At 37.9% G+C, this 13,362-nt stretch overlaps 1 protein-coding gene across 2 annotated transcripts in view; it reads left to right on the top strand.

The window, feature by feature from the left end:
- LOC145343089 (sorting nexin-24-like) overlaps positions 1-13,362 on the top strand; it is a 147,788-nt gene that overhangs the window by 123,102 nt on the left and 11,324 nt on the right. For both annotated transcript variants that reach the window (XM_080188954.1, XM_080188955.1), the window contains exons 4-5: positions 7,460-7,554; positions 9,750-9,782. In XM_080188954.1, the coding sequence (XP_080045080.1) occupies positions 7,460-7,554; positions 9,750-9,782 (128 nt within the window). The remainder of the gene's footprint in view (positions 1-7,459; positions 7,555-9,749; positions 9,783-13,362) is intronic.

Below are 13,362 nucleotides of genomic sequence, written 5' to 3'. Positions count from 1 at the left end.
GCACAAAGGATTTTGTGCCATTTAGCTGTTTTTTATTAACTTTTCTTGTGATTTGGAGCCAAAGAAACAGAGAATATTTTAAAAGATATCGATTGAGTTATAACTCAAACAGACGGACCTTATACAATTAAACTATACAATTAAAGTTGGTAATGCCTTTTTAAAATGTTGATGCTGACTGCTCTGCATACATAATTTTGCATTTACCCAAACCTTCAAAGCTTCACTGAACATCATGTGTATGTCAAAACCTACCTGAGTTCTCTATCAGCATCTGATTCACAAATCGGGTTTATCTAGTAAGATCTATTAATACTGAAGTTATTTTAGCATTGCATTTTACAAATTCAAGAAGCTCGGTAGAAGAGTTTACTGGTGCACTGCCTTCGGTCTGCAGCAGCTTTGCCATTATGTTTGGTTAAGTACAGGAAAGTAGATAATAGGAATAACGTAAGGAAATATGCTTAGACTATCTTGCAGAAAATTCTTGGCCTTAAAAAATGAACCCTTTTTCACAATATTCTAAAATTAGATCAGAATTTAGGAGGGAGTTATAACTGTAAAATGCCAGTTTGTTCCAATGGATAAAATCTGAACCCCTGTACAATGTTGATTTTTCAACCAATTGCTGGTTGAAAATGCACAATGTTTATCTAGCGTAAAGTATTTTAAAAATTCAATTTTGCTTCAGTTTCACAGTAGAATTAATTTTATCTTCTTCACTAAGCATTTTGAGGTGCCGATTCCTCTGAGATTTTCATTGTGCAGCATTGATGTTAGACTTGAATTCAATTTTGGGAAATTAATGAAGTGTTTGGATGCTATCTTCTGGCAGAAGGAGTGTACAGAAGATTTTTTGCAAATGATGCAATTAATATATTTGTAGCCTTCAAAGCTTGAAGAAAGCAATGTGGAAACAAGTGCATTAACCCCAAGTACATTGAATTCCCTGCACTAACTGCAGTATTCAGTTCTGACTTGGAGGAGGCACCTGATGTTTAGAGTAATTAGTTTCAATGGGAATGTCAGCAATGCTCTCGGGAGTTTTCCCTGGCCCCTAGCCTTTGATATGAAGAAAATATCACCAAGATAAAAATCATGAAAACTTATTGCATAGCTGTACATTCTTCAATGTGGTAGTGATTTTACAGTGGCAAAAATGATGATGGGAAACAATTTCTTAACCTAGACCTATGAATGTGGCATTCATATAAGTGCTTGGCGTTGGTCTGATAGATTTACCAGGTGATGCTTCAGGTCATCTTGCATTCTAAATACTGTGATAAAGTAAAAAGATGTTACATATGTAGAATTCAGTTTATTGTTGAGTAATTATATGTTCCTATATTGACTGTTGTATTTTTCCCATAGAGTTCTTAGAGATGGCGCCAGAGCGAGGCAACTTCTTGCAAGCTGTGCCTAGCATACCTTCTAGTTCTATCTTTTAGTTTCATTCTATGCTTTTAAAACTTCATTCTATCTTTCTCTACTCTCTAGCTCTAATTGTAACACTACATTCTCCATTCTCTTCTTTCCTTCTCAATGCTTTGTCTATATGGTGTGCAAGAAACAATACTTTTTACTCTATACATGTGACAATAATAAATCAAATCAAATATAGTGCAGAAGGAAGCTATTTGGCCCATCGAGTCTGCACCAACTCTCCGAAAGAGCACCTTTACCCTGGCCCAACCCTGCCCCCACCCAGTTCCTGTAACCCTATGCATTTAGCATGGCCAATCCACATAATCTGCACATCTTTGGACTGTGGTAGGAAACCGGAGCACCCGGAGGAAACCCATGCAGACACCGGGACAATGTGCAAACTCCGCACAGTCATCCAAGGTCAGAATCAGTTCCAGGTCCCTGACACTGTGAGGCAGCAGTACTAATCACTGTGCCATGTGCTACCTTTTTGAGTGGATGGAGCCTAAATGTTAGATATCTAGTTAGGTTTCTTGAATAACATTAAAAAAAACACACTTTTGGTGCATTTTAATGTAAAATGTACTTACTATTTTGTCCATATTGTACGAACATTTGTTTTAAAACAGCATTTGTGGCTAAAATTTAAAACAAGAGTGGTAAGGTTAGCCAGTTAGTTGAGCATCTGTTTTGTTGGCAAGACTAATGGAGGCTGTGTAAAGCAGTAAATTTAAGAGGTGTTCACTTCAGAGGGTAAAAATGCTGATTTCTGGTTGCAATTTTCAATTGTTATTTGTTCAGGTACCTGTGATGCAATAATTCATATTTATATTCTGGGTAGACGACAACAAATACTAAGTTAGGGTATTCTTACTGGAAGCACTTCTTGACTTAGCAGTTTAATAGTACTTATCAAGTTATGGATGATTTTTACACATTTGAATCCCTAATATATTTCCACAAAAAGAATATTTTTGTGATAATTGATGGATATAGGAACTCCAAATATTGAAACTATTTCACATCTAAAGGTTTAGTACTGAAATGCTGATGTGTGTTATATCCTCAGAAGGTTAGTGGAGTTGTCTTGCCCAAGTTTTCAGTAAGATGGTTAGTGTTATAATTGGCTGATGAGAAGGCCTGAGCCTAAATATAATGCCAACATTCGATTTCCCAGTGTCCTCAGTGAAGATCTGTCACCATTTATGTTGACTTTAGTGACAATTCTCTAGCAGTGAAACTCGAGGGAAATCATTACACTGTTTATGCCTCTGCCTTGTCGGACAGAGTTATCCTGTGATATTTTAACGTATTTTCTCCTGCATGATGGCATCTAGCTGAGGTTAAGGCAGAACAAGTCCCTCTGTAATATGGTGACTGCATTTTACTCACTGAAACAGAAAAGAAATCTGACAATTAGGTGTATGGAATGTCAGTGAAGGGACATGTGCAAGTAATCAGCAACTTCCACAGGGAGAGCAGAGTTAAGAGGCAAATTCTTAAAAAATTGAGGCTTTTAGTGGCCACACTACAGGAAAAAAAATCAATGTGGTAGAACTAAGGTTATGGTGGGTGAGAGGAGCAGAAATCAATTTTCTAAGAATGCATTTTTTTTGCATTTCCTTTTCTATACAGAATTGGTAAAATGTATTTTTGTAATGTGCTTCCATTCCATTGGCCATGTACCGTACTGTATTGCACTGAATTACAGTATGAACATGATAGGTGTAATACATTTCCTTTTCTAGATGACTCCAGATATGATGTGTTTTGTATGTACATTATATTGTAATACATGACTCACATTAATTCAGTTTAGCAGATCTGTTGCCATCCAAAATAGTGAGCTCTTTAGTCATAAAAGTTGGGTTTCTTTTGTCCAAAATATCATCTATTTACATTTCGAGGAATAAGACTTACTTGAGTGTATTTGAGCATGTTACACATAGACTGCAGGCAATGCTGATTAACCATTTGAACTTTGTTTCATCTCCTCTGACCCCCTTCTGTATTTTAAAATATCGCAGCCTCACATAATTCTTGACACTGCAATTCTTCTGACCAATTTTGAATACTTGAAATCTTGATAAACTAAATTGTTTACTAAGCTTTCAGTTCAGTTTTGTGCTGAAATTCAAGATACTGTAAAAACACTCAGACAATTAGATGATGCCCAATAATCCTTGCAAGAAGTGTCCAATTTTATAGGTGAATACTTACACTGTGAATTTCTTTAGGGATTCTCCCAGTGAGTCATCATAACCACTGAAAATTTAGCGGAAGCCCCAGATGAATAGGTAAACTGGGCTTCCATTGATATTCTGCCCAAGTTACAGCAGTCAGGAAAGCCATGGAGGGAATTTCTTGATGTCTGATTGTTTATTTATTTTAAACGATGCTACCTGGTAGATTTTAAAATGATCTGAATTTTATACAGCAAATGCAATAATTGGGACATTGATAAGACTGATTTGGAATGGGGAATCCATATGGAGTGCACCTGGGGATTTTCACAGTAACTTCATTGCAGTGTTAATGTATGCTTATTGTGACACTAATAAATAAACTTTAAAAATCCAGGGCACTAGCAATAGAAAAAACAAACATGGACGTACTTTTTATTGTTCAGTTATTTAATGCGTTTGGACAATAAATCTGATTGGAATTCTGTCTTATTATTTGATTTAATTTAATTGTTTAAACTCAAAAGGAATATTATCTGAAAAATGAAGCTGGTGAAAATGATCTTCCGTAAAACATTTGTGCTGATTCATTTATATAAAATACCCATTCATTTGGAAGATGGGAAAGACACTTAATTATTGAATTGTATGGCGCTGTAACCAGTTACTTCTGTTGTTAGAACAGGTCAAATACAGGCAAAATAAATATGATTACATGCAGCAATAATTAATAAAATGTTAAAGGAAAGGGAAATAATCTTTTGGAAGCAGTGAAAACACTTAAACCCACAATATGCAGTAACTGTGGATTATCTGTGCTCCCTGTAAAAAGGACCCAAAAGTTAAACAAACCCAAATGGTTGAACCACGAGCGTGCAAAAAAGGTGGTGATCCTAATGATTTTTTTTCTTCTTTGTGTTAGGCATGGAGCAGCAGTTCTTATGCCAGCTCAATGTCATGTGTACAGATGGAGTATGTGACCAGTGCATTGTAAGATGATCTGTCAAGCTTAACAAACAGCCCACATTGTTAACATTCCTTTAATCCTGCATTAATAACCCAAAGTAAATCCCTGAACGCACACTCATTGGACTTTCTCTTTGTTGCCATGATGGATGAGATTGCACCCTGGAAAATAAAGTAACAGCCCCTCCCCAAATAAAATTAGAGGGAAAAAAATGTAGGTTTTACTGTTGTTGCTTGTCTGGCGCCTCAACAAATAAAAAGAAGAAACCTCTAATTTCCATAATGTTTATTTGATCTACTGGTATAGCAATGATTAAACCTTAGACAAGAAGGTTGTTTTGAAAGGAGCTCTGATAATTCAGCAAGTTCATCACTAAGGAGCTGAGTTATTTAATGCAGCAAGAAACCCAGTTTGATTCTGTGTCTGTGCTCTGATGACTGACCTCAACTGGACTGCCAGTACGTATGCTACATTTAGCCCCTGCGTCCATCAGTTAGCTTTGGGAAGATCAGGCTTGTTTCTCACACTTAATGGCAATTAGAAATTTCTGCTGAAAGTGTGAATATGAATGTCAGGTGAAGCTTCTACTTCATTCTTCTTGAGATTCAATAACCTGTTATAGGCACCTGATGCATCTGGATCCTATCTCTGGGCAATATGGTGAGAAAATTGAGATACCTTTTCTGGACAATTTTTTCGCAACTCTTGGGCTGAAAATCATCAACACCAGTGGAAAATCTGGGTGTTATCCAGTCACTAACTGAGATGGTAATTTTAACAGCAACTGATAATGCGAACCCTGGGAGAAATGGGGGAAGAAATGACAGAAGCTCCAGAGATATTTTAGAATCCTGCCATGAGCGCTGGGAACATTTTAAAATTGTTCATTAAAAGTGAAATTATTAAATGAAGAGGAAATAATTTGAAGTAGGCAATATGGATTCAAGAAGGAAAATCATGCTTGAGAAACCTGATAGAGTTGTTTGAGGAAGTTACAAATGTCGTGGATAGGGGAAACCAGCAGATGTGCTATACATAGAGTCAGAAATCCTTTGACAATGTACTGTACAGGACACTGTTGAAAATGACTAAGGGGTATGGTAGTTGGGAAAGGTGGTAAATTGGATGGAAAGCAGGTTAAGAGGGAGGAAACAAAGCTGACCCTTTCCTTCCCTCACCACTCCACTGTGAGAACATTTACACATGTCTCATCCTGTGTTCCAGGGCTTTGAACCTGGGGACTGCTTGTAGTCCCTGTTCTGAATGTGCTGGGGCTACAGAGCCCCAGGTTGGTCACCAGCTCTTTGAATTTGAACTTCCTCCCAAGTGAGGAGCAGAAGTTTCAAATTCAGCCCCTGCAGCGTTCGCCTCCCGATCGCTAGCCTCCAATCATTGGCCTTCCCCAGAACCTCACTAATCGAAGGCCTACTGGATCCCTCCCCCCCTCCCCACCCAGATGAGCAGCTCCACCCGCCCCCACCCCTCCCCCCAAACCGATCCCAGTGCAGGGTGGCAGCAGGTTCCCCATCTCCACCGATCAACAGCCAATAACCCCACACATCCATTATGCTCTGCCCCCTCTGGTTCCACCCCCTTAGCATTGCCAGTTTGCCTTGGGCAATAATAGGGTGCCACGCTGGCACTGCCCAAGAGGCAGACCCCATTGCCCCCAATCTCCTGGGAGGGGCCTCAATGGTCTCCATCCCTACCATTGAGGGGAGGATACCTGTTCCCCATTAGTGGGGAGCTGTTGTAAACTCCTCTGGTGGGAACCACTCACAGTGGAGGAGGCAGACACTAGCAGGCTCTGAGAATACCATCCCAGGCCCACTGATCATATGGAAATATCTATTTCCACGACACTTGCAGATAATAATCAGCTCTGCACTGATTTCCGGAACGGAGCTGATTACGCTAAAAGAAAGCACCTGGGTGGCTTGCCAACCTCGCAAAAGGCTCCCCTCGCTGTTGGCTCCTGGCCTGCTGAACTGCTCAAGCAGTGCAGCGGGCCAGGAGATTCCTGGCCAACATTCTTCAGCTGGAAGATAAAACGCTGCAGTGTCCTTCCATTAATGCATATATCTGCAGATTTTTTCCTTTCTCCCGCCTGTCAGATTGCGTGTATTGCTATCATGAGAAACTCTATTAAGCAGTAAGACAAAAATCTTACTAAACCTGGCACAACTGTAGTGAGTGGATTTAAGAAAAAAGTCTCATTGTGACTCAACCCTGAGAGCAGCACTTGGAATGAATTAATTCTGCGAATAATGAGATACTTGGTCACTTCCTGTCTAATTAAATGTAGCATCTGAAAAGTGACAAAAAATTTAAATGAAACTAATTTTAATTTATGTTGTAAATGTTTTTCCAACATGCATGGTTTACCATTCCAGAAGTCTCCCATCTTACATATGTTCCATTGTAGAGAAATTCACCATTACCCATCCCTTTTCCCTGGTAATATGATGAATCCAATAGGTTTATTATCATCATGCATCAGTTTTTAGGATGTCTTTGAGGGAAGGAAATCTGCCCTCCTTATTCTTTCTGGAGTATATATAACTGCAGTCTCACACTCATACTTAACTGCCCTCTGAAGTGCTCAAACAAACCATTTAGGTGCATGTGTTCCTGCCTCCTCAGGGCACTTAAGGGTAGAAAATAATGCATGCCTTGTTCATGATGCTCACAACCCAAGAATTTTTTATTATATTCACTTTATGAAGCAATTATTCTGTGCTTTGAGCTTCGAGCACATATTTGAATTCAAATTACTTTTTCCTTTTGTCCGCTCTTTTTATTTTGCACATGTAATAATACATTGTGAAAACTACATTTCAATATATTTTGAATAAGGTTGATGGTAATTTATTTATTTTGACAGGCTATTCTGATTGAGAATGAGGACCTACCCAAGATATTTCTAGATTTTCTTAACATTCGTCATCTTCCTTCTTTACCAAAAGTTGAAAGTTGCAGGTAAGTGTTGAGCTGTCACTGCTCATATGTAAACTAGGTCAAAGGACGTTTCCATTGTCCGCCATTCGCCTGTCCCAATTCCATGGCAGACGGGGCAGTAGAGTTCCGGCGGTGATGTTTCCAGTTCTGCGGCCAAGAAGAGCAATTTCTTACAGTACAACAAATAATATAATGGAACCTACTCGAAATGTCTGAATGGAACAAGGCTGATATTAACTGAGTTTTGATAACAGGGAATTATGCATTTCTTTTGTTTATTAACCCCTTCATACCAGACAATAAACCAGGGGTGGCCTGAACCTTATTGCTGCATATTATAATCTTTAGACATTTGGAACAACCATTGCAGACATTCTTATTACTACTGCGCATATTTTTGTGAGGAAATATATGATCAAAAATGTAGGTGCAAATAGCATAAAAAGTATATGTAGGCAAGTTTGTTTGCTAATGTGTTTTTTAGATTTATATTTCCGTTTAAATTCAATAACCATGAAGTTCATGTACCACAATTTCTAACATTGAATTAATTGTTTATTTTACTTGTATTCAATTAATATGATTGCTTAAATTGCACTATAATAAATTATTATAATAGTAACATACCTTAAGTGAGATGGTGTAGTTATCAGGGCTAATCAGTTTAAGATGTTAAGATCTTGTGAGTCTGGGATAGAAGTATTTGAAAATCTGGCTGATATGTTGTCAATGCGGAACAAAGGAGCTCCATTAGATAAGTGTAGATTTACAGGGCCTGCATAATGTTTGGATTTTGCATACTTCGCCACTGAGTACAGTGATTCGCAGTAGTATGTTGTGCCAAAAATTTGAAAAAAAAGTTGCACAGTGGTCTTGGTTGAGGATACTTCTGGGTGATCAGTCTAGAGATTCAAAAAAAGGAATAAAAACAGAACATGTTGGAAAGACTCAGCTGGTCTGGCAGCATCTATGGAAAGAGAAACAGAGATAATGTTTTGAATCTGTATGAATTCTGACTTAGAAGAACTCATATGGACATGAAACGTTCACTATGTTTCTCTTTCCATAGATGCTGCCAGACCTGAATCTTTCCAGCATTTTCTATTTTATTTCAGAGTTCCAGCATCTGCAGTATTTTGCTTTTATTTTTGTGGTTTAAAAAAAAGATTGATTCTTCTTAAAAAAAATTATAAGCCCTGTGGAACAATAAATTAGAATGCGTGTAACTGTGTTCCAGTGCAGTAGATTCTTGCATCCATTCTCCTGTTCTGTATTAAACTGCTCTGTCCCTTTCCAATCAGAGGCTGCAAGTCAGAGAGTCAGCTGTGGGAGGGTGGGTCAGGGATCTGGAGAGACAATTCCAAAGTAGGAGTATGATGAAATACTCCCCACTTGCATGGAAGGGTTCTGCTTCAACAATATTCAAGAAGCTCGACACCATCCAGGACAAATCAGCCCTGCTGGATTGGCACCACACCCACAAACATCCACTCCCTCCACCACCCACATTCAGTAGCAGCAGTGCGCACCATCTACAAGATGCACTGCAGCAATTCACCAAAGATCCTTAAACAGCACCTTCCAAACCCACGACCACTTCCATCTCGAAGGACAAGGACAGCAAATACATGGGAACACCACCACCTGTAAGTTCCCCTCCAAGCCACGCACCATCCTGTCTTGGAAATATATCGCCGTTCTTTCACTCGCTATGTTAAAATCCTGGAATTCTCTCCTTAACGGCATTGTGGGCAAAATGGAAATTAAGTAGTAGATGGCATTTTTTCTTCTCCTTAAGTCTCTCAAGAAAAAAGTAAATAACAGGAAGCAAGAAAAAATATGGTAAAAGAAAATGTAAAAGTAAAGTTCCAGAGCCATACCCATTATGTTTTGCTGAATTCTTGGCAATAATATAAACTCCCATTTAGTGTTTGCCAATTCATCTTGGCCCCTTTAGGATGAGCAAGAAATTGTTCAGCAACTAGTTATGGCAGGTCAACAAGAAAGAGTTTTCAATTTGAGGAGATGTTATTCCCTTGGACTCTTTGCCCTCTTGTCAGACAATAGTCTTTGTGGAGCAAAGGAAGGTTTAGAGGGAAAACTGACATGATTGAATCTCTGGCTAATTTTTTCAGTAACTATACAGGCATAATGTATATATAATGGACAAAATATTCAGTACAATGTCAATGAGTCAAAATGTTTTTATTTCTTAGCTCCATTGATGACTATGATTGTGAAGAATTCAGGTAAGATCTTTATCACTGCTCTCCAATGTACCTGTTACTCTGAAAACAAGGGCAATAGTTGATAGAAAGCATAAGTACAAAGCCACACATCTCATCAACATGCCCTGTACCATCTTATTGGTATGAAAGCAATGAACATCAGTTTCCTTGTGAAGTCTTATTTTCCAGTAATTATCAGTCTCAAGAGAAGGGAGGTACTCTGGCTATGAATCAGAAATGCTTCCGGACCAATACTTGGATCAAGAAAATTTAATTGATTAATCCTAAAGGCATATCCTTCTGGACACCTTACCAATGTCGCCATGTAATTCACTGCAGAATCTTCTGTGCTCCATGGTACACAAGGATGTGTCATTGTCATGTACATAATTTATCTAAAACATCAAATGATTACATTTTACATTCACCATGATCAAACTCAGTAAAGTATTCTTCCCCATGTGTTGTTCACAATCCTTGGGATTTCCACAAAACTTAGAAGTAGCATAGCTCTGGCTGTCCTTAAAAGAATATTTCTAGCCATCCCTGAACAATTAGCTGTAGAGAAGGGTAATTATAAAATCAGATTGGCAGAAGAGACCATTTGTATTCTAATGACCCATGAGTTTTTGGTAATTATCTCTGAATTATTGCTGGAGTTTTTCCAGATAGTTTGGCCTCTTTGTGGTTTGATTCGCTTTGTGGTTTGACCAGCTCAAGGTAATGTTTTCGATAGGCAGGTAACTCTCCTTGTTTCAAATCTTGAAAATATGATTTGAGCAAAGAGGAATTGGGTTTTATCTGCATAACCTGGTAGAATAAAGGTAATTGTCACTCGGAACATGGTGATGTAACGTCATTCCAATGACATCACTTGAGAATGGATACTCAAGTTGCTCTTTCCCCTCTCCACTCTTTTGGAGTGTAGAGAACAAGAGATTGCTTTTGGATTATTTGCAGCATCTTGTCCAAAAGCCCTGAAGCTTATGTGATAGGGACTGTTGCAAAAGGGGGGAAATCAGATCTTCAGTACAACTACTTTGAGTGGAAGCTTAGAAAGCTATTTCTACAGTCTATCTTGCAGAAGCCTTGAACGCATAAATAGATTGATTGAATTGCAAGCAAACATTTCCTTTGGATTATTATGTAGCTGCCCAAATATGAATCTATTTAATCCTGAGTATGAGTAAAATCTTGGAATCTTTCTAATTAAAACCACATTTTCTGTGATTTGTTTTAATAGTTGAGTCTTTCTCAATCCCTTGGGAGAAATTGGACGATTTGACAGATTTGGGGCTCAGTGACTTTGTTTGAGACACAGACAATTAGAGAAGATCCTTTTGCAACTGGCCCTGAATCATAGAATGCTAGAAATAATAGAAGACCATTTAGTCCACACAAGCTAGCTCTATCATTCCACTATACCGTGTGGGATCTGTAAATCAATTCCACTTGCCGCCTCTTTATATTCTATGAAACATTCAGGTGTCAAACACCTATCGATCTCAGTCTTGAGACTATCAGTTGGCTCAGCCTTTTTGAGCAAAGAGTTCTGGGTTTCCAGTACATATTGTGAAAAGAAGTATTTCTCCTTTCACTACAGACCAGTCAAGCTTTAATTTTAACTATTAGTCTCTTTGTTATGAATTCTCCTCACAAGCGGAAATTGCTTCTATCTACCTTACTGAATGCTTTATCACGTAAACATATCTATTAGATCATCCCTTAACCCTCAAAATTCAAAGGAATTCTAACCAGTTTATGCAACTGCTGTGCAATTCTCTTTGCTAAGATCTGTCCTGACTCAGTAATTTAGAAACTTAACAAAAGATGCCAAGAACAGTAAAGTTCACACTGTCCAATCAAGCTCATTCATTTTAAACTTTAACTCATCCACAGGCATTTGATCTCTCTTAATTTCTTCGAATTTGGATAAACTGACATTGTGGACAAAGACCCTAAAGCTCTCTAATTATTGCACAACAAATCTGTTATTGTACTCTTCCAAGTTATCCAAAAAGTATCAAACTTGACAAAACTTTAGTACACCAGGCATCAAACTTCATTATACACAAAGTATTCAACCTCTGACATCATTGCACACACAAAACTAACCTCTGTCTACTTTGTTATATACGAAGGAACTAACATCCAACCTACTTCATTGCATACATTATAAGCAATCTTTGTCCTTACCTCGTTTTACACAAAGTAACTAACCTCTGACTTTGTTATATAGGAAGTAACTAATCTCTGATCTACTTAATTAAACACAAAGTATCAAAAAGTATTAAAACTTTACAAAATATCCAAACTCATAATACTAGGAATACTATCGGTGGTGAGGCGAAGTGATCAGATTCCCTCCAATGGACTTTGTTCTGATGTCACTGAGCCCCAGACTCTGGGCCTTGTTGCTTCTTCTGTAGTGATTGATCCTGGGTTGCTGCTGCCAATGTCTCTTGTGCCAATGTCTCTGAATTCTCCTTCTTATAATGATATTGCTGGCAGTGATCATGCTTCCAGTCACATACTGACAGGACAGGCACTAATCAATCACTGTCTTTTTGGTCACGAATGCTGAAGAGTCGTGCCTCTGTCAGGGACCATAATTCTGTCAGGTACACCACACACAGGGGTCTGTGTTCAATTACTGTCTGTTTAAGGCATAACAACAGTCACTATTCAATCAACTCCCATGTTTGTTCCCTGTCTGCACATCCTTTTCTGCTCCCACAATCCTTAGCCAGGTACAGAGTTAGCTCTTTTAATCATCTGGCTTGTAGGTGTCTTTACTTTGCTGGTGCCTTTATGAAATTGTACCCATCAGGCTACACTTTGCCTGCACAATGTTTACCACTCTTTATTAAAGACACGTTTCAATTTTTTTTAGTTCATGTTCTCTCATCTTAATAGCATGATTTACCTTAAAATCATATTCTAAATTCACCTCTTATTTATTATTTAATAGACATACATAACAAATAGTACCAATTACATTAGTGGTATGTCTTTGAAAACTGTTCAAAATGGTTGTCATATTTGACATTCATCAAAGATTTTTGGAAATATATCCATTACTCTTATGCGAATAACTTGAGTATTTTTTTAAAATATCTCCTGCTTTAGTTACAGACAGTTACATTTAAACATTTGAGAATCTAACTGAATCCTTGTGGTTAACTTCAGAGCTATTTTGGAGATTATTAAAATAAACCTTGATTGCTGAAGCAATTTTTTTTGGAAGCCATTTAATGCTAAAGGTTGTTTCTTAAATTTGTTCATGGGATGTGAGCATTGCTGGAAGGTCCAGCATTTATTGCGCAAACCAAATTGCCCTTGAGAAGGTGGTCGTCTTGAACTGCAGCACTTGAACCCTCTTGAACTGCAGCATTCCTTGTGTTTAGGTACTTCTCTAGCGCTGTTAGGTGAAATGTTCAGACTATTTACAATTTATAGAAGCAATATCTATACTATAAGTTAGCAAAATAAATGGTATTTATACATAACGTTATGTGGTAAACACCTTATCAAAATTGCACCTTTTAGGGCCACCAGTGAAATCGAACATTCTTTTTCCAGACTTTTTATTGTTTTTATT

The sequence above is a fragment of the Carcharhinus amblyrhynchos genome, chromosome 5 (assembly GCF_965287045.1).
Source record: "Carcharhinus amblyrhynchos chromosome 5, sCarAmb.v2.hapA, whole genome shotgun sequence".
In the NCBI taxonomy this organism is placed as follows: domain Eukaryota; kingdom Metazoa; phylum Chordata; class Chondrichthyes; order Carcharhiniformes; family Carcharhinidae; genus Carcharhinus; species Carcharhinus amblyrhynchos.
This window is presented reverse-complemented; position numbering and strand designations above follow the sequence as displayed.